Source organism: Panulirus ornatus, chromosome 51 (genome assembly GCF_036320965.1).
Source record: "Panulirus ornatus isolate Po-2019 chromosome 51, ASM3632096v1, whole genome shotgun sequence".
NCBI lineage: Eukaryota > Metazoa > Arthropoda > Malacostraca > Decapoda > Palinuridae > Panulirus > Panulirus ornatus.
Genome location: NC_092274.1, coordinates 8,895,664 through 8,917,511, shown reverse-complemented (window position 1 = coordinate 8,917,511; position 21,848 = coordinate 8,895,664). Strand labels below are relative to the sequence as shown.

The following is a 21,848-nucleotide window of genomic DNA, read 5'->3' as shown; positions in this document are numbered from 1 at the left end:
GGGGCCTGGATGTGGAAAGGGAGCTGTGGTTTCGGTGCATTATAATTGACAGCTAGAGACTGAGTGTGAACGAATGTGGCCTTTTTTCAGTATTCCTGGCACCGCCTCGCTGAAGCAGGGGATAGCGATGCTGTTTTCCTGTGGGGCGGGGTAGCGACAGGAATGGATGAAGGCAAGGAAGTATACATATGTACATACGTATGTATGTACTGTCTGTGTATGTATATGTATATGTATGTATATGTTGATATGTATATGTATATATGTGTTGATATGTATATGTGCGTATGTGGGCGTTTATGTACATATATATATGTATATCAGTGGATGGGCCATTCTTCGCCTGTTTCCTGGCGCTGCCTCGCTCACGCCGGAAACGGAAATCAGCTAAAACAACTATAATATACATATATCACATATCATCTTCCAACAGCCAGGATTCGAACCCAGGACCTTTTGCGTGGTAGTCAGGATCGCTAACTGCTAGGCTATGGTCGCCCCTAATAAGGATATGACTATTCGATATATATATATATATATATATATATATATATATATATATATATATATATATATATATATATATATATATGTATATTGGAAAGGATCACAACTTTGCGCGTGATCAAGATATTCCTATGAGTCTACGGGGAAAATGAAACACAATAAGTTCCCAAGTGCACTTTCGTGTAATAATCACATCATCAGGGGAGACACAAGAGAGAAATATAATTCAGTTGATATACATCGAAGAGACGTAGCTAGGACGCCATTTGGTAAACATGTGATTGTCCAATCAGACAACGAGCGTTCATAAACTTATCATTTTACAAATTTTATCAACAATAAAGTTATCTTATTCGTATAGGCCATCACTAATATTATGATTATAATTCTTTGTGCATTTGATTATAGCAGATTCAATTATATTTCTCGTGGTTATAGAGTTAGAGTTAATAATTGAGATGGCATTACTCCAGCCAGTACAATGATCATAGCCTCTAACATGATTAAACAAAGCATTTGATTCTTGTCCCGTTCTTATACTATATTTATGTTGCTTAAGTCTAACAGAAAGATCCTTACCAGTCTGACCAACATAAAACTTATCACAATTTCTACATGGCACTTTATAGATTCATCCAAGAGACTTTTCTGGTGAGTTCCTGATTAAGATATTCTTTATAGTACTATTGTTGCTGAAGGCAACATTTACATTAAAGGATTTAAGCAACATGGGAAGTAAAGTAAAATTATCATTAAAGGGGAGAACTAAAAGATTCTTGGTGTCAATGGGAGGTTTGGGCTCAACTCTATAAAATGATTTCTTTGCTAACTTAAGGGATTTATCAATGAAAGATCTAGGGTACTTTAACTTATATTCAATAGAATGCATCTTCCCAAACTCATCATCAACATACACTGGACTGCAAATACGTAATGCCCTACGGAACATAGATTGAAATGATGATAATCTAACTCTGTCATGTTGAGATGAGTAATAATGGATATATGAGCATACATCCATTATTACTCATCTCAACATGACAGAGTTAAATTATCATCATTTCAATCAACGTTCCTTAGGGCATTACGTATTTGCAGTCCAGAGTTTATTGATGATGAGTTTGGGAAGATGCATTCTATTGAATATGTTAAAGTACCCTAGATCTTTCATTGATAATTCCCTTAAGTAAGCAAAGAAATCATTTTATAGAGTTGAGCCCAAACCTCCCATTGACACCAAGAATCTTTTAGTTCTCTCTTTTAATAATAATTGATACCAAGTTTCTTTTAGTTCTCCCCTTTAATGATAATTTCACTTTACTTCCCATGTTGTTTAAATCCTTTAATGTAAATGTTGCCTTCAGCAACAATAGTACTATAAAGAATATCTTAATCAGGAACTCACCAGAAAAGTCTCTTGGATGCATCTATAAAGTGCCATGTAGAAATTGTGATAAGTTTTATGTTGGTCAGACTGGTAAGGATCTTTCTGTTAGACTTAAGCAACATAAATATAGTATAAGAACGGGACAAGAATCAATTGCCTTGTTTGATCACGTTAAAAACTATGATCATTGTACTGACTGGAGTAATGCCATCTCAGTTATTAACTCTAACTCTATTGCCAAGAGAAATATCATTGAATCTTCTTTTATTAAATACACAAAGAATTATAGAATTATAATCTTAATATTAGTGATGGTCTATACAAATTAGATAACTTTATTGTTGATAAAATTTGTAAAATGATAAGTTTATGAACGCTCGTTGTATGTTTTGGACAATCTCATGTTTACCAAATGACGTCCTAGCCTCGTCTCTTCGTTGTATATCAACTGACTGTTATTTCTCTCTTGTGTCTCCCTGATGATGTGATTATGACACGAAAGTGCACTTGGGAACTTATCGTGTTTCATTTTCCCCGTGGACTCATAGGAATATATATATATATATATATATATATATATATATATATATATATATATATATATATATATATATATGTGTGTGTGTGTGTGTGTGTGTGTGTGTGTGTGTGTGTGTGACTGTATTATTGACTGGTTGGTAAGGTTATTTAATGTATGTATGACTCATGGTGAGGTGCCTGAGGATTGGCGGAATGCGTGCATAGTGCCATTGTACAAAGGCAAAGGGGATAAGAGTGAGTGCTCAAATTACAGAGGTATAAGTTTGTTGAGTATTCCTGGTAAATTATATGGGAGGGTATTGATTGAGAGGGTGAAGGCATGTACAGAGCATCAGATTGGGGGAAGAGCAGTGTGGTTTCAGAAGTGGTAGAGGATGTGTGGATCAGGTGTTTGCTTTGAAGAATGTATGTGAGAAATACTTAGAAAAGCAAATGGATTTGTATGTAGCATTTATGGATCTGGAGAAGGCATATGATAGAGTTGATAGAGATGCTCTGTGGAAGGTATTAAGAATATATGGTGTGGGAGGCAAGTTGTTAGAAGCAGTGAAAAGTTTTTATCGAGGATGTAAGGCATGTGTACGTGTAGGAAGAGCGGAAAGTGATTGGTTCTCAGTGAATGTAGGTTTGCGGCAGGGGTGTGTGATGTCTCCATGGTTGTTTAATTTGTTTATGGATGGGGTTGTTAGGGAGGTGAATGCAAGAGTTTTGGAAAGAGGGGCAAGTATGAAGTCTGTTGGGGATGAGAGAGCTTGGGAAGTGAGTCAGTTGTTGTTCGCTGATGATACAGCGCTGGTGGCTGATTCATGTGAGAAACTGCAGAAGCTGGTGACTGAGTTTGGTAAAGTGTGTGAAAGAAGAAAGTTAAGAGTAAATGTGAATAAGAGCAAGGTTATTAGGTACAGTAGGGTTGAGGGTCAAGTCAATTGGGAGGTAAGTTTGAATGGAGAAAAACTGGAGGAGGTGAAGTGTTTTAGATATCTGGGAGTGGATCTGGCAGCGGATGGAACCATGGAAGCGGAAGTGGATCATAGGGTGGGGGAGGGGGCGAAAATTCTGGGAGCCTTGAAGAATGTGTGGAAGTCGAGAACATTATCTCGGAAAGCAAAAATGGGTATGTTTAAAGGAATAGTGGTTCCAACAATGTTGTATGGTTGCGAGGCGTGGGCTATGGATAGAGTTGTGCGCAGGAGGATGGATGTGCTGGAAATGAGATGTTTGAGGACAATGTGTGGTGTGAGGTGGTTTGATCGAGTAAGTAATGTAAGGGTAAGAGAGATGTGTGGAAATAAAAAGAGCGTGGTTGAGAGAGCAGAAGAGGGTGTTTTGAAATGGTTTGGTCACATGGAGAGAATGAGTGAGGAAAGATTGACCAAGAGGATATATGTGTCGGAGGTGGAGGGAACGAGGAGAAGTGGGAGACCAAATTGGAGGTGGAAAGATGAAGTGAAAAAGATTTTGTGTGATCGGGGCCTGAACATGCAGGAGGGTGAAAAGAGGGCAAGGAATAGAGTGAATTGGATCGATGTGGTATACCGGGGTTGACGTGCTGTCAGTGGATTGAATCAGGGCATGTGAAGCGTCTGGGGTAAACCATGGAAAGCTGTGTAGGTATGTATATTTTGCGTGTGTGGACGTATGTATATACATGTGTATGGGGGTGGGTTGGGCCATTTCTTTCGTCTGTTTCCTTGCGCTTCCTCGCAAACGCGGGAGACAGCGACAAAGCAAAAAAAAAAAAAAAGATATATATATATATATATATATATATATATATATATATATATATATATATATATATATATATATACTAAATCTTTAATCTATATGTAGACACACACACACACACACACACACACACACACACACACATCAGTCTAAGCAAATGACCCATTTATCGACCAGCCCCGAGGGAGGATGAACACCTGGGTTGGATGCAAGCCGACAGGCAAGCTGAGGATTTGAACTCATGGAAGTCAGACCCCGGGTTGGCCCGTGCGGACCATGGTCCATAACGCTAACTGTTACACCACGGAGGTCCGTATTACACCACGGAGGTCCGTATTAGACCAGGGTGGTCCGTATTAATCCAGGGTGGTCCGTATTAGACCAGGGTGGTCCGTATTAGACCAGGGTGGTCCGTATTAATCCAGGGTGGTCCGTATTAGACCAGGGTGGTCCGTATTAATCCAGGGTGGTCCGTATTAGACCAGGGTGGTCCGTATTAGTCCAGGGTGGTCCGTATTAGTCCAGGGTGGTCCGTATTAGACCAGGGTGGTCCGTATTAGACCAGGGAGGTCCGTATTAGTCCAGGGTGGTCCGTATTAGTCCAGGGTGGTCCGTATTAGACCAGGGTGGTCCGTATTAGACCAGGGAGGTCCGTATTAGTCCAGGGTGGTCCGTATTAGACCAGGGAGGTCCGTATTAGACCAGGGTGGTCCGTATTAGTCCAGGGTGGTCCGTATTAGACCAGGGTGGTCCGTATTAGTCCAGGGTGGTCCGTATTAGGCAGGGTGGTCCGTATTAGTCCAGGGTGGTCCGTATTACACCACGGAGGTCCGATTAGACCAGGGTGGTCCGTATTAGTCCAGGGTGGTCCGTATTAGACCAGGGTGGTCCGTATTAGTCCAGGGTGGTCCGTATTACACCACGGAGGTCCGTATTAGACCAGGGTGGTCCGTATTAGTCCAGGATTACACCACGGAGGTCCGTATTAGACCAGGGTGGTCCGTATTAGTCCAGGGTGGTCCGTATTAGACCAGGGAGGTCCGTATTAGACCAGGGAGGTCCGTATTAGTCCAGGGTGGTCCGTATTAGACCAGGGTGGTCCGTATTAGTCCAGGGTGGTCCGTATTAGACCAGGGTGGTCCCGTATTAGTCCAGGGTGGTCCGTATTACACCACGGAGGTCCGTATTAGACCAGGGTGGTGTCCGTATTAGTCCAGGGGTGGTCCGTATTAGACCAGGGGTGGTCCGTAATTAGTCCAGGGTGGTCCGTATTACACCACGGAGGTCCGTATTAGACCAGGGTGGTCCGTATTAGTCCAGGGTGGTCCGTATTACACCACGGAGGTCCGTATTAGACCAGGGTGGTCCGTATTAGTCCAGGGTGGTCCGTATTAGACCAGGGAGGTCCGTATTAGACCAGGGAGGTCCGTATTAGTCCAGGGTGGTCCGTATTAGACCAGGAGGTCCGTATTAGACCAGGGTGGTCCGTATTAGACCAGGGAGGTCCGTATTAGACCACGGAGGTCCGTATTAGACCACGGAGGTCCGTATTAGACCAGGGTGGTCCCTATTAGACCAGGGTGGTCCCTATTAGACCAGGGAGGTCCGTATTAGTCCAGGGTGGTCCATGTTAGTCCAGGGTGGTCCGTATTAGTCCAGGGTGGTCCGTATTAGACCAGGGGGGTCCGTATTAGACCAGGGAGGTCCTTATTAGACCAGGGAGGTCCGCATTAGTCCAGGGTGGTCCGTATTAGACCAGGGAGGTCCGTATTAGACCAGGGTGGTCCGTATTAGACCAGAGAGGTCCATATTAGACCAGGGAGGTCCGCATTAGTCCAGGGTGGTCCGTATTAGACCAGGGAGGTCCGCATTAGTCCAGGGTGGTCCGTATTAGACCAGGGAGGTCCGTATTAGACCAGGGAGGTCCGTATTAGTCCAGGGTGGTCCGTATTAGACCAGGGAGGTCTGCATTAGTCCAGGGTGGTCCGTATTAGACCAGGGAGGTCCGTATTAGACCAGGGTGGTCCGTATTAGTCCAGGGTGGTCCGTATTAGTCCAGGGTGGTCCGTATTAGACCAGGGAGGTCCGTATTAGACCAGGGAGGTCCGTATTAGTCCAGGGTGGTCCGTATTAGACCAGGGAGGTCCGCATTAGTCCAGGGTGGTCCGTATTAGACCAGGGAGGTCCGTATTAGACCAGGGTGGTCCGTATTAGTCCAGGGTGGTCCGTATTAGTCCACGGTGGTCCGTATTAGACCAGGGAGGTCCGTATTAGACCAGGGAGGTCCGTATTAGTCCAGGGTGATCCGCATTAGACCAGGGAGGTCCGTATTAGAGCAGGGAGGTCCGTATTAGAGCAGGGAGGTCCGTATTAGTCCAGGGTGGTCCGTATTAGACCAGGGAGGTCCGGATTAGTCCAGGGAGGTCCGTATTAGACCAGGGAGGTCCGTATTAGACCAGGGAGGTCCGTATTTAAGTGCTACACTAACCCCCTCCTTCCTGCCGTACGTACGTACCTGTATATAGGTTCGATCTTGCTGAGGGGCACGACGAACTCAGCTGCTGTCAGGGGCGTCTTCTCCTGCTTCGCCAGCCGCTGCTCCGTTACCACCTGTGGAAGGAGCGCCTCGCCTTACTGCTCCTGCCTCATCCACTCTCACAAGACCGTTACCACATGTAATGAGGCTAATTATCCCTCATGAAGCAGATATAATGAGGCTAATTATCCCTCATGAACCAGACATAATGAGGCTAATTATCTCTCATGAACCAGACATAATGAGGCTAATTACCCCTCATGAACCAGATATAATGAGGCTAATTACCCCTCATGAACCAGATATAATGAGGCTAATTATCCCTTATGAACCAGATATAATGAGGCTAATTATCTCTCATGAACCAGATATAATGAGGCTAATTACCCCTCATGAACCAGAAATAATGAGGCTAATTATCCCTCATGAACCAGACATAATGAGGTTAATTATCTCTCATGAACCAGACATAATGAGGCTAATTATCTCATGAACCAGATATAATGAGGCTAATTATCTCATGAACCAGAAATAATGAGGCTAATTATCCCTCATGAACTAGACATAATGAGGTTAATTATCTCTCATGAACCAGACATAATGAGGCTAATTATCTCTCATGAACCAGATATAATGAGGCTAATTATCTCTCATGAACCAGATATAATGAGAATAATTATCTCATGAACCAGATGTAATGAGGCTAATTATCCCTCATGAACCAGACATAATGAGGCTAATTATCCCTCATGAACCAGACATAATGAGGTTAATTATCTCATGAACCAGACATAATGAGGTTAATTATCTCTCATGAACCAGATATAATGAGGCTAATTATCCCTCATGAACCAGATATAATGAGGCTAATCATCCCTCATGAACCAGACATAATGAGGCTAATTATCTCATGAACCAGATATAATGAGGCTAATTATCTCATGAACCAGAAATAATGAGGCTAATTATCCCTCATGAACCAGACATAATGAGGTTAATTATCTCTCATGAACCAGACATAATGAGGTTAATTATCTCTCATGAACCAGATATAATGAGGCTAATTATCCCTCATGAACCAATTATAATGAGGCTAATCATCCCTCATGAACCAGACATAATGAGGCTAATTATCTCATGAACCAGATATAATGAGGCTAATTATCTCATGAACCAGAAATAATGAGGCTAATTATCCCTCATGAACCAGACATAATGAGGTTAATTATCTCTCATGAACCAGACATAATGAGGCTAATTATCTCATGAACCAGATATAATGAGGCTAATTATCTCATGAACCAGAAATAATGAGGCTAATTATCCCTCATGAACTAGACATAATGAGGTTAATTATCTCTCATGAACCAGACATAATGAGGCTAATTATCTCTCATGAACCAGATATAATGAGGCTAATTATCTCTCATGAACCAGATATAATGAGAATAATTATCTCATGAACCAGATGTAATGAGGCTAATTATCCCTCATGAACCAGACATAATGAGGCTAATTATCCCTCATGAACCAGATCTCAACATACCAGCCAAGTGGTCGGTCAGACATATGACACATGAAGTTTAATGTAGAGTTATGTACTTTAGATACAACAATATACGTAATGACTGACATTACATCATTAATATGTAATGTAATATACGTAATGACTGACATTACATCATTAATATGTAATGTAATATACGTAATGACTGACATTACATCATTAATATGTAATGTAATATACGTAATGACTGACAATACATCATTAATATGTAATGTTATATACGTAATGACTGACATTACATCATTAATATGTAATGTAATATACGTAATGACTGACATTACATCATTAATATGTAATGTAATATACGTAATGACTGACAATACATCATTAATATGTAATGTAATAAACGTAATGACTGACAATACATCATTAATATGTAATGTTATATACGTAATGAGTGACATTACATCATTAATATGTAATGTAATATACGTAATGACTGACATTACATCATTAATATGTAATGTTATATACGTAATGACTATAAACTATTTGGAAACTCACTAACTAAAGTGAATGAAGAAGGACTTTGGAGTTGTCATTAACACTAATTTGAAATATATCAATTAGTGTCAAGCAGCAAGTGAAAATGGTGATCAAATGTTAGGTTAGGTTAGGTTAGGTTAGGTTAGGTTAGGTTAGGTTGACAGGAACATAGATTACCAGACACCACAAACCATTCTCACAAGACACCACAAACCATTCTCACAAGACACCACAAACCATTCTCACAAGACACCACAAACCATTCTCACAAGACACCACAAACCATTCTCACAAGACACCACAAACCATTCTCACAAGACACCACAAATAATTCTCACAAGACACCACAAACCATTCCCACAAGACACCACAAACCATTCTCACAAGACACAACAAACCATTCTCACAAGACACCACAAACCATTCTCACAAGACACCACAAACCATTCTCACAAGACACCACAAACCATTCTCACTAGACACCACAAACCATTCCCACAAGACACCACAAACCATTCTCACAAGACACCACAAACCATTCTCACAAGACACCACAAACCATTCTCACAAGACACCACAAACCATTCTCACAAGACACCACAAACCATTCCCACAAGACACCACAAACCATTCTCACAAGACACCACAAACCATTCTCACAAGACACCACAAACCATATCTCACAAGACACCACAAATAATTCTCACAAGACACCACAAACCATTCCACAAGACTCCTCAAAACCATTCTCACAAGACACCACAAACCATTCTCACAAGACACCACAAACCATTCCCACAAGACACCACAAACCATTCTCACAAGACACCACAAACCATTCTCACAAGACACCACAAATAATTCTCACAAGACACCACAAACCATTACCACAAGACACCACAAATAATTCTCACAAGACACCACAAACCATTCTCACAAGACACCACAAACAATGCTCACAAGACACCACAAACCATTCTCACAAGACACCACAAACCATTCCCACAAGACACCACAAACCATTCTCACAAGACACCACAAACCATTCTCACAAGGACCACAAATAATCAAGACACACAAATAATCTCACAAGACACCACAAATAATTCTCACAAGACACCACAAACCATTCTCACAAGACACCACAAACCATTCTCACAAGACACCACAAACATCTCACAAGACACCACAAACATTTCACAAGACACCACAAACATTCTCACAAGACACCACAAACATCTCACAAGACACCACAAACAACTCACAAGACACCACAAACAATCTCACAAGACACCACAAACCATTTCACAAGACACCACAAACAATGCTCACAAGACACCACAAACATCTCACAAGACACACAAACATCTCACAAGACACCACAAACCATTCCACAAGACACACAAACCATTCTCACAAACACCACAAACAATCTCACAAGACACCACAAACCATTCTCACAAGACACCACAACTATCTCACAAGACACCCAAACATCTCACAAGACACCACAAACCATTCTCACAAGACACCACAAACATTCTCACAAGACACACAAACCATTCTCACAAGACACCACAAACATTCTCACAAGACACCACAAACCATTCTCACAAGACACCACAAAACATTCTCACAAGACACACAAACATTCTCACAAGAAACCACAAACCATTCTCACAAGACACCACAAACAATACTCACAAGACACCACAAACAATGCTCACAAGACACCACAAACAATTCTCACAAGACACCACAAACCATTCTCACAAGACACCACAAACCATTCTCACAACACACCACAAACCATTCTCACAAGGCACCACAAACCATTCTCACAAGACACCACAAACCATTCTAACAAGACACCACAAGCCATTCTCAAAAGACACCACAAACAATTCTCACAAGACACCACAAACAATGCTCACAAGACACCACAAACCATTCTCACAAGACACACAACAATCTCAAAGACACCACAAACATTCTCACAAGACACACAAACATGCTCACAAGACACCACAAACTTCCCAAAGACACCACAAACATCTCACAAGACACCACAAACATTCCACAAGACACCACAAACAATCTCACAAGACACCACAAACATACTCAAGACACCACAAACAATGCTCACAAGACACCACAAACAATTCTCACAAGACACCAAAACATTCTCACAAGACACCAAACAATCTCACAAGAACCACAAACATTCTCAAAGACACCACAAACATTCTCACAAGACACCACAAACAATTCTCACAAGACACCACAAACATTCTCAAGACCACAAACATGCTCACAAGACACCACAAACATTCTCACAAGACACCACAAACCATTCTCACAAGACACCACAAACCATTCTCACAAACACCACAAACCTCTCACAAACACCACAAACATTCTCACAAGACACCACAAACAATCTCACAAGACCCACAAACCATTCTCAAAGACACCACAAACAATTCTCCAAGACACACAAACAATGCCACAAGACACCACAAACATTCTCAAAGACACCACAAACAATTCTCACAAGACACACAACAATGCTCACAAGACACCACAAACATCTCACAAGACACACAAACCATTCCCACAAGACCCACAACATTCTCACAGACACCCAACAATACCACAAGACCCACAACATACTCACAAGACACCACAAACCATTCTCACAGACACCACAACATACTCACAAGACACCACAAACATGCTCACAAGGCACCACAACATTCTCACAAGACACCACAAACCATCTCACAAGACACCACAACCATTCTCACAAGACACCACAAACAATTCTCAAAGAACCACAAACCATTCTCACAAGACACCACAAACAATACTCACAAGACACCACAAACAATTCTCACAAGACACCACAAACCATTCTCACAAGACACCAAAAACAGTTCTCACAAGACACCACAAACCATTCTCACAAGACACCACAACCATTCTCACAAGACACCACAAACAATCTCACAAGACACCACAAACAAATTTTCACAAGACACCACAAACATTCTCACAAGACACCACAAACAATTCTCACAAGACACCAAAACCCATTCTCACAAGACACCACAAACAATCTCACAAGACACCACAAACCATTCTCAACAAGACACCACAAACCATCTCACAAGACACCACAAACAATCTCACAAACACCACAAACCATTCTCACAAGACACCACAAACAATTCTCACAAGACACCACAAACCATTCTCACAAGACACCACAAACCCAAAGCTCACAAGACACCACAAACATACTCACAAGACACCACAAACCATTCTCACAAGACACCACAAACAATTCTCACAAGACACCACAAACCATTCTCACAAGACACCACAAACAATTCTCACAAGACACCACAAACAATTCTCACAAGACACCACAAACAATACTCACAAGACACCACAAACCATTCTCACAAGACACCACAAACAATTCTCACAAGACACCACAAACAATACTCACAAGACACCACAAACCATTCTCACAAGACACCACAAACCATTCTCACAAGACACCACAAACAATTCTCACAAGACACCACAAACAATTCTCACAAGACACCACAAACAATACTCACAAGACACCACAAACCATTCTCACAAGACACCACAAACAATTCTCACAAGACACCACAAACCATTCTCACAAGACACCACAAACAATGCTCACAAGACACCACAAACAATTCTCACAAGACACCACAAACCATTCTCACAAGACACCACAAACAATACTCACAAGACACCACAAACATTCTCACAAGACACCACAAACAATACTCACAAGACACCACAAACAATACTCACAAGACACCACAAACAATACTCACAAGACACCACAAACAATATCCAAGACACACAAACATTACTCACAAGACACCAAAACAATGCTCACAAGACACCACAAACCATTCTCACAAGACACCACAAACAATGCTCACAAGACACACAAACCATTCTCACAAGACACCACAAACAATCTCACAAGCACCACAAACATTCTCACAAGACACCACAAACCATTCACAAGACACCACAAACCATTCTCACAAGACACCACAAACATCTCACAAGACACCACAAACCATTCTCACAAGACACCACAAAAACTCACAAGACACCACAACATCTCACAAGACACCAAAACCATCTCACAAGACACCACAAACATTCTCACAAGACACCACAAACCATTCTCACAAGACACCACAAACATTCTCACAAGACACCACACAAAACAATGCTCACAAGACACCACAAACAATACTCACAAGACACCACAAACCATTCTCACAAGACACCACAAACAATACTCACAAGACACCACAAACAATCTCACAAGACACCACAAACAATACTCACAAGACACCACAAACCATTCTCACAAGACACCACAAACAATACTCACAAGACACCACAAACAATACTCACAAGACACCACAAACAATACTCACAAGACACCACAAACAATGCTCACAAGACACCACAAACAATGCTCACAAGACACCACAAACCATTCTCACAAGACACCACAAACAATACTCACAAGACACCACAAACAATACTCACAAGACACCACAAACAATACTCCACTATATAATTCTCTGGTAAGACCACAACTTGAATATGCTCTCCAGTTTTGGTCACGAAAATATATATATATATATAAAAAAGATGTTGAAACTTTAGAGTAAGTACAAAGACGAGCGACAAAATTGATGCCATTTTTGTACAAATTTGTCATAAAACAACTGAATCTCTTCTCACTTTAATATAAATAAATAAATAAATAAATAAATAAATAAAATTGTACACTTCGCGGTGACTTAATCCAAATGTTCAAAATTCTGAACACAAGTTCCATAAGTAAACCAGGAACATCTTGACGAAATACAAGATAATACAGTTACCAGGACAAATGGAATATAAAGTAAACCAGGAACATCTTGACGAAATACAAGAAAATACAGTTACCAGGACAAATGGAATATAAAGTAAACCAGGAACATCTTGACGAAATACAAGAAAATACAGTTACCAGGACAAATGGAATATAACTACAAGCTACAAGATGCAGTACGGACGTGGGGGGGAACAGCTTCGTTTCCTGTAGCTGTGTTGAACACTGGAATAAGTTACCGTCAGACGTGGTGAAGGTTAAGACTAGTAATACCTTCAAAATTCGTTTAAACAAATACTTTATATATTCAGGTTGACTTTGAGGAAAAAAACGCCAGAAATAAACTGTATAAACGACAGCGGTAACGGGGACACTAGAAGGGTAATCTGAGCAGTTCGTGATGACTTACAAAGAAAAAACTATTAAAAAAATTATAATTTCTCATTTTTTCTTGATCATACAAGCCAGTCATGTGGGTCACTCATGTGGGTCAGTCATGTGGGGCAGTCATGTGAGGCAGTCATGTGGGTCAGTCATGTGGGCCAGTCATGTGGGTCAGTCATGTGGGTCAGTCATGTGGGTCAGTCATGTGGGCCAGTCATGTGGGCCAGTCATGTGGGTCAGTCATGTGGGCCAGTCATGTGGGTCACTCATGTGGGTCACTCATGTGGGTCAGTCATGTGAGGCAGTCATGTGGGCCAGTCATGTGGGCCAGTCATGTGGGTCAGTCATGTGGGTCAGTCATGTGGGTCAGTCATGTGGGCCAGTCATGTGGGCCAGTCATGTGGGTCAGTCATGTGGGCCAGTCATGTGGGTCAGTCAGGCCTCCTGTTGTCTGTCATGCTCGTGTGGACTTATGTAAACCGTAGCGCCTGACTGACAACACCGCACTCAGATGACCAACACCTGACTCACCTTGACTGACAACATCTCACTCACCTGACTGACAACACATGACCCACCTGACTGACAACATCTGACTCACCTGACTGACAACATCTGACCCACCTGACTGACAACACTGGTCTCACCTGACTGACATCTGACTCACCTGACTAACAACATCTCACTCACCTGACTGACATCTGCCTCATCTGACTGACATCTGCCTCATCTGACTGACAACACTGGCTCACCTGACTGACAACACTGGTCTCACCTGACTGACAACACATGACCCACCTGACTGACAACACTGGTCTCACCTGACTGACATCTGCCTCATCTGACTGACACCTGACTCAACTGACTGACAATATCTGACTCATCTGATTGACAACACATGACTCACCTGACTGACAACATCTGCCTCATCTGACTGACAAAATCTGACTCATATGACTGATAACATGACTCATCTGACTGACAACATCTGACTCACCTGACTGACAACATCTGCCTCATCTGAATGACAACATCTGACTCATCTGACTGACATCTGCCTCATCTGACTGACACTGACTCAACTGACTGACAACATCTCACTCATCTGACTGACAACACATGACTCACCTGACTGAAAACATGACACACCTGACTGACAACATCTGCCTTCATCCGACTGACATCTGACTCATCTGACTGACAACAACTGACTCACCTGACTGACAACATCTGCTTCATCCGACTGACATCTGAATCATCTGACTGACAACAACTGACTCACCTGACTGACAACACTGCAGATGTGGCCGGAGGTGTAGCCATCGCTGATGCGGGCGAGTCCACTAATATCCAGCCGGGGAGTCAACTGTAGGGGAAATGACGTCATCACTCGACAACATGTAGTCCTGGTGATGATAGTATGTAGTCCTGGTGATGATAGTATGTAGTCCTGGTGATGATAGTATGTACTCCTGGTGATGATAGTATGTAGTCCTGGTGATGATAGTATGTAGTCCCTGGTGATGATAGTATGTAGTCCTGGTGATGATAGTATGTAGTCCTAGTGATGATAGTATGTAGTCCTGGTGATGATAGTATGTAGTCCTGGTGATGATAGTATGTAGTCCTGGTGATGATAGTATGTAGTCCCTGGTGATGATAGTATGTAGTCCTCGTGATGATAGTATGTAGTCCTGGTGATGATAGTATGTAGTCCTGGTGATGATAGTATGTAGTCCTGGTGATGATAGCATGTAGTCCTGGTGATGATTATAGTATGTAGTCCTGGTGATGATAGTATGTAGTCCTGGTGATGATAGTATGTAGTCCTGGTGATGATAGTATGTAGTCCTGGTGATGATAGTAGTAGTCCTGGTGATGATAGTATGTAGTCCTGTGATGATAGTATGTAGTCCTGGTGATGATAGTATGTAGTCCTGGTGATGATAGTATGTAGTCCTGGTGATGATAGTATGTAGTCCTGGTATGATAGTATTAGCTGTGATGATAGTATGTAGTCCTGGTGATGATAGTATGTAGTCCTGGTGATGATAGTATGTAGTCCTGGTATGATGTATTAGTTTGATTGTATTAGTCCTGGTGATGATAGTATGTAGTCCTGGTGATGATAGTATGTAGTCCGGTGATGATAGTATGTAGTCCTGTGATGATAGTATGTAGTCCTGGTGATGATAGTATGTAGTCCTGGTGATGATAGTATGTAGTCCTGGTGATGATATATAGTTTATGAAGTATGTAGTCCTGGTGATGATAGATTAGTCCGTGATGATAGTATGTAGTCCTGGTGATGATAGTATGTAGTCCTGGTGATGATAGTATGTATCCTGTGTGATGATAGTCATGGGTAGTCCTGGTGATGATAGTATGTAGTCCTGGTGATGATAGTATGTAGTCCTGGTGATGATAGTATGTAGTCCTGGTGATGATAGTATGTAGTCCTGGTGATGATAGTATGTAGTCCTGGTGATGATAGTATGTAGTCCTGGTGATGATAGTATGTAGTCCTGGTGATGATAGTATGTAGTCCTGGTGATGATAGTATGTAGTCCTGGTGATGATAGTATGTAGTCCTGTGAGATAGTATGTAGTCCTGGTGATGATAGTATGTAGTCCTGATATGTATGTAGTCCTGGATGATAGTATGTATCGGTGATATAGTATTTCTGAGATGTAATCCTGGATGATAGATATCTGGATGATAGTATTACCGTGATGATATAGTAGCCTGGTATAATATGTATCTGTGATGATAGATTAGCTGATGAAGAGTGTCGTATATGTATGATCTGTGATATAAGTAGTCCGATAATATGTAGTCTGATGATGAGTAGTCTGTGATATATGTAGTCCTGTGTGATATAGTATCCTGTGATAGTAGTATCGTGATATGATGATCCTGTGATGATAGTATGATCCGATGAATATATCGTGATGAATATACTTGAGTAGTATTAGTTGGGAGATAGTATGAGTCGGTGATGATAGTATGTATCCGGTGATGAAATATTAAATATCGTGGGATACCTGAATAGTATACCTGTAAATATCGTATGTTGATTGGTTGAATATGTCGTATGAATATTAGTCTGTATAGTATCTTAGAATATAGTTGATAAATATCCGGTGATATAGATATCTGTATGTAGATTAGCCGTAAAATTACCTGTGATATAATATCGAGAATATTATCTGTATAAGTAGTCTATAATACCTGAAATGTCTGGTGAATAGTGTATCCGATGTATAGATCTGATAGATGTCTGTGTGAAGTACTGGTGATGATAGTAATGTAGTCCTGGTGATGGATAGTATGTAGTCCCTGGTGATGATAGTATGTAGTCCTGGTGATGATAGTATGTAGTCCTGGTGATGATAGTATGTAGTCCTGGTGATGATAGATGTAGTCCTGGTGATGATAGTATGTAGTCCTGGTGATGATAGTATGTAGTTCGGTGATGATAGTATGTAGTCCTGGTGATGATAGTATGTAGTCCTGGTGATGATAGTATGTAGTCCTGGTGATGATAGTATGTAGTCCTGGTGATGATTGTATGTAGTCCTGGTGATGATAGTATGTAGTCCTGGTGATGATAGTATGTAGTCCTGGTGATGATAGTATGTAGTCCTGGTGATGATAGTATGTAGTCCTGGTGATGATAGTATGTAGTCCTGGTGATGATAGTATGTAGTCCTGGTGATGATAGTATGTAGTCCTGGTGATGATAGTATGTAGTCCTGGTGATGATAGTATGTAGTCCTGGTGATGATAGTATGTAGTCCTGGTGATGATAGTATGTAGTCCTGGTGATGATAGTATGTAGTCCTGGTGATGATAGTATGTAGTCCCTGGTGATGATAGTATGTAGTCCTGGTGATGATAGTATGTAGTCCTGGTGATGATAGTATGTAGTCCTGGTGATGATAGTATGTAGTCCTGGTGATGATAGTATGTAGTCCTGGTGATGATAGTATGTAGTCCCTGGTGATGATAGTATGTAGTCCTGGTGATGATAGTATGTAGTCCTGGTGATGATAGTATGTAGTCCTGGTGATGATAGTATGTAGTCCTGGTGATGATAGTATGTAGTCCTGGTGATGATAGTATGTAGTCCTGGTGATGATAGTATGTAGTCCTGGTGATGATAGTATGTAGTCCTGGTGATGATAGTATGTAGTCCTGGTGATGATAGTATGTAGTCCCTGGTGATGATAGTATGTAGTCCTGGTGATGATAGTATGTAGTCCTGGTGATGATAGTATGTAGTCCTGGTGATGATAGTATGTAGTCCTGGTGATGATAGTATGTAGTCCAGGTGATGATAGTATGTAGTCCTGGTGATGATAGTATGTAGTCCCTGGTGATGATAGTATGTAGTCCTGGTGATGATAGTATGTAGTCCTGGTGATGATAGTATGTAGTCCTGGTGATGATAGTATGTAGTCCCTGGTGATGATAGTATGTAGTCCTGGTGATGATAGTATGTAGTCCTGGTGATGATAGTATGTAGTCCTGGTGATGATAGCATGTAGTCCTGGTGATGATAGTATGTAGTCCTGGTGATGATAGTATGTAGTCCTGGTGATGATAGTATGTAGTCCTGGTGATGATAGTATGTAGTCCTGGTGATGATAGTAGTAGTCTGTGTGAAATATGTAGCTGTTGAGTAGTATCTGGTGAGAAGTATGTATCCTGGTGTGATAGTTGAGTGGTGAATAGTTGAGCTGTATAGTATGAGCCTGTATATACTATCTGGTGACTGTGAGATAGTATGTATCCTGTGATGATAGTATGTATCGGTGATGATAGTATGTATGTGATGATAGATGTAGGGTGATGATAGTGATGATGATGTATCTGGTATGATAGTATGTATGGTGATGATAGTATGTAGTCCTAGGTGTGATATATTAGTCTGTGATGATAGTATGTGTCCTGGTATGATAGTAAATGTATCCTGGTAGATGATAATATGTGATATGCTGGTCTGTATGATATATGTATCTGGTGATGATAGTATTAGTCCTGGTGATGATGAAGATGTAGTCTGTGAGAGTAGTATTAGTCGTGTGAGATAGTATGTAGTCTGTGATGATAGTATGTAGTCCTGGTGATGATAGTATGTAGTCTGGTGATGATAGTATGTAGTCCTGGTGATGATAGTATGTAGTCCTGGTGATGATAGTATGTAGTCCTGGTGATGATAGTATGTAGTCCTGGTGATGATAGTATGTAGTCCTGGTGATGATAGTATGTAGTCCTGGTGATGATAGTATGTAGTCCTGGTGATGATAGTATGTAGTCCTGGTGATGATAGTATGTAGTCCTGGTGATGATAGTATGTAGTCCTGGTGATGATAGTATGTAGTCCTGGTGATGATAGTATGTAGTCCTGGTGATGATAGTATGTAGTCCTGGTGATGATAGTATGTAGTCCTGGTGATGATAGTATGTAGTCCTGGTGATGATAGTATGTAGTCCCTGGTGATGATAGTATGTAGTCCTGGTGATGATAGTATGTAGTCCTGGTGATGATAGTATGTAGTCCTGGTGATGATAGTATGTAGTCCCTGGTGATGATAGTATGTAGTCCTGGTGATGATAGTATGTAGTCCTGGTGATGATAGTATGTAGTCCTGGTGATGATAGTATGTAGTTCCTTGGTGATGATAGTATGTAGTCCCTGGTGATGATAGCTATGTTAGTCTGGTGATGATAGTATGGTAGTCCCTGGTCATGATACATGTAGTCTGGTGATGATAGTATGTAGTCCCTGGTGATGATAGTATGTAGTCCTGTTGATGATAGTATGTAGACCTGGTGATGATAGTATGTAGTCCTGGTGATGATAGTATGTAGCCCTGGTCATGATAGCATGTAGTCATGGGTGATGATTAGTATGTAGTCTTGGTGATGATAGATGAAGTCCTGGTGTGATAGTATGTAGTCCTGGTGATGATAGTATGTAGTCCTGGTGATGATAGTATGTAGTCCTGGTGATGATAGTATGTAGTCCTGGTGATGATAGCATGTAGTCCTGGTGATGATAGTATGTAGTCCTGGTGATGATAGTATGTAGTCCCTGGTGATGATAGTATGTAGTCCCTGGTGATGATAGTATGTAGTCCTGGTGATGATAGTATGTAGTCCTGGTGATGATAGTATGTAGTCCTGGTGATGATAGTATGTAGTCCTGGTGATGATAGTATGTAGTCCTGGTGATGATAGTATGTAGTCCTGGTGATGATAGTATGTAGTCCTGGTGATGATAGTATGTAGTCCCTGGTGATGATAGTATGTAGTCCTGGTGATGATAGTATGTAGTCCTGGTGATGATAGTATGTAGTCCTGGTGATGATAGTTAAGTTAAGATAGTTAAGATAGTTAAGATAGTTAAGATAAGTTATATATTAGCCAGAGAGAAGAAAATATGGAGATTTTAACATTTATTTGTATATTAAATTTTCATCATGTATTTATCATTATCATTATCATTAACGCTGACTCCTTTAGAGTGAGATGGTCAGACTTTGCTTGGCCAAGATGACTTTTCACCGACGAGGCAAGCATAGGAAGGTGGAGTCCGGTAACACCCTGGGAATAAGTCTTAGTTCTTGACCAGTAGAATAAGAAGATTAGTACTAGTGACGAAGGTCGAGGGATCTCACCTGTGCACCATGTTGTACGATGAGGTGTCGCCACAGCTCAGCTCTGACGCTGTATGTTGGCCGGTGTATCATCACTATCTTCTGGTACACTGACGAGAGGGACTGTCATAACACTATTATTATAGTGATGATAGTGATCTGGAGGTTATGATAGTGATGATGATGATGATAGGGAGGTATGATAGTGATAATGGTGATATGCAGGTATGATAGTGATAATGGTGATATGAAGGTATGATAGTGATAATGGTTATATATAGGCATGATAGTGATAATGGTGATATGAAGGTATGATAGTGATAATGGTTATATATAGGTATGATAGTGATAATGGTGATATGCTGGTACATTAGTGATTATGGTGATATACAGGTATGATAGTGAAGATGGTGGTATGGAGGTATGATAGTGAAGATGATGGTCATGTGGAGGTATGATAGTGAAGATGATGGTCATATGCAGGTATGATAGTGAAGATGATGGTATGCACTTATGATAGTGATGATGATGGCCATATGGAAACACAACTTGCACCCTCTCGCTCCACTTTCAAGAAGGTGGAGCCAAACAACATTATGAAGTGGAACGAGGCAAACGAGGGAGATGATCGTGAATAACACCCAAACCATTACACGTTGCAGTGATCCGAGGAGACTACAGATATTAGAAGCCATTCACATTAGAGAGAGAAAAAAGCACTTCGACCACCGCCATACAGCTCTGTGATGACCCCGCCAATACCACGTAGACCTAACGCCGTTTTAGACCAGGTGGAACATGTCATTGACTCGCCACAAGCTACCGAGAGAATCAGACGAGCCCAACCTGACCTCAGCGCCACACTCGGACAATTACAGTCTCGCTTGGTCCAGCTTAGTGGATTTCGTGATGGATTGTCCACATTCCTACCTCGTGTGATATGTTTCCTGTGTGTTTTCCTCGTCTGTAAGTCTGTCTCTATATTCTGTGATTAGGTTGTGGCTTATACTAACCGTCATGATATTGTTAACACGAAAAGGTATTTTCCTTTACTTTTTATGGTCTGCGTACAGTGGGTTTTTCTGAGTGTGTTTCT

The 21,848-nt window shown here is 41.3% G+C and overlaps 1 protein-coding gene across 1 annotated transcript in view; it reads right to left on the bottom strand.

Annotated features, from left to right (window-relative positions):
• LOC139764750 (IQ and AAA domain-containing protein 1-like) overlaps positions 1-21,848 on the bottom strand; it is a 118,619-nt gene that overhangs the window by 7,149 nt on the left and 89,622 nt on the right. Inside the window, exons 15-17 of the mRNA XM_071691614.1 lie at positions 20,774-20,875; positions 15,369-15,452; positions 6,678-6,772 (exon numbers count right to left, since the gene is read on the bottom strand). Coding sequence (XP_071547715.1) covers positions 6,678-6,772; positions 15,369-15,452; positions 20,774-20,875 — 281 coding nt within the window. The remainder of the gene's footprint in view (positions 1-6,677; positions 6,773-15,368; positions 15,453-20,773; positions 20,876-21,848) is intronic.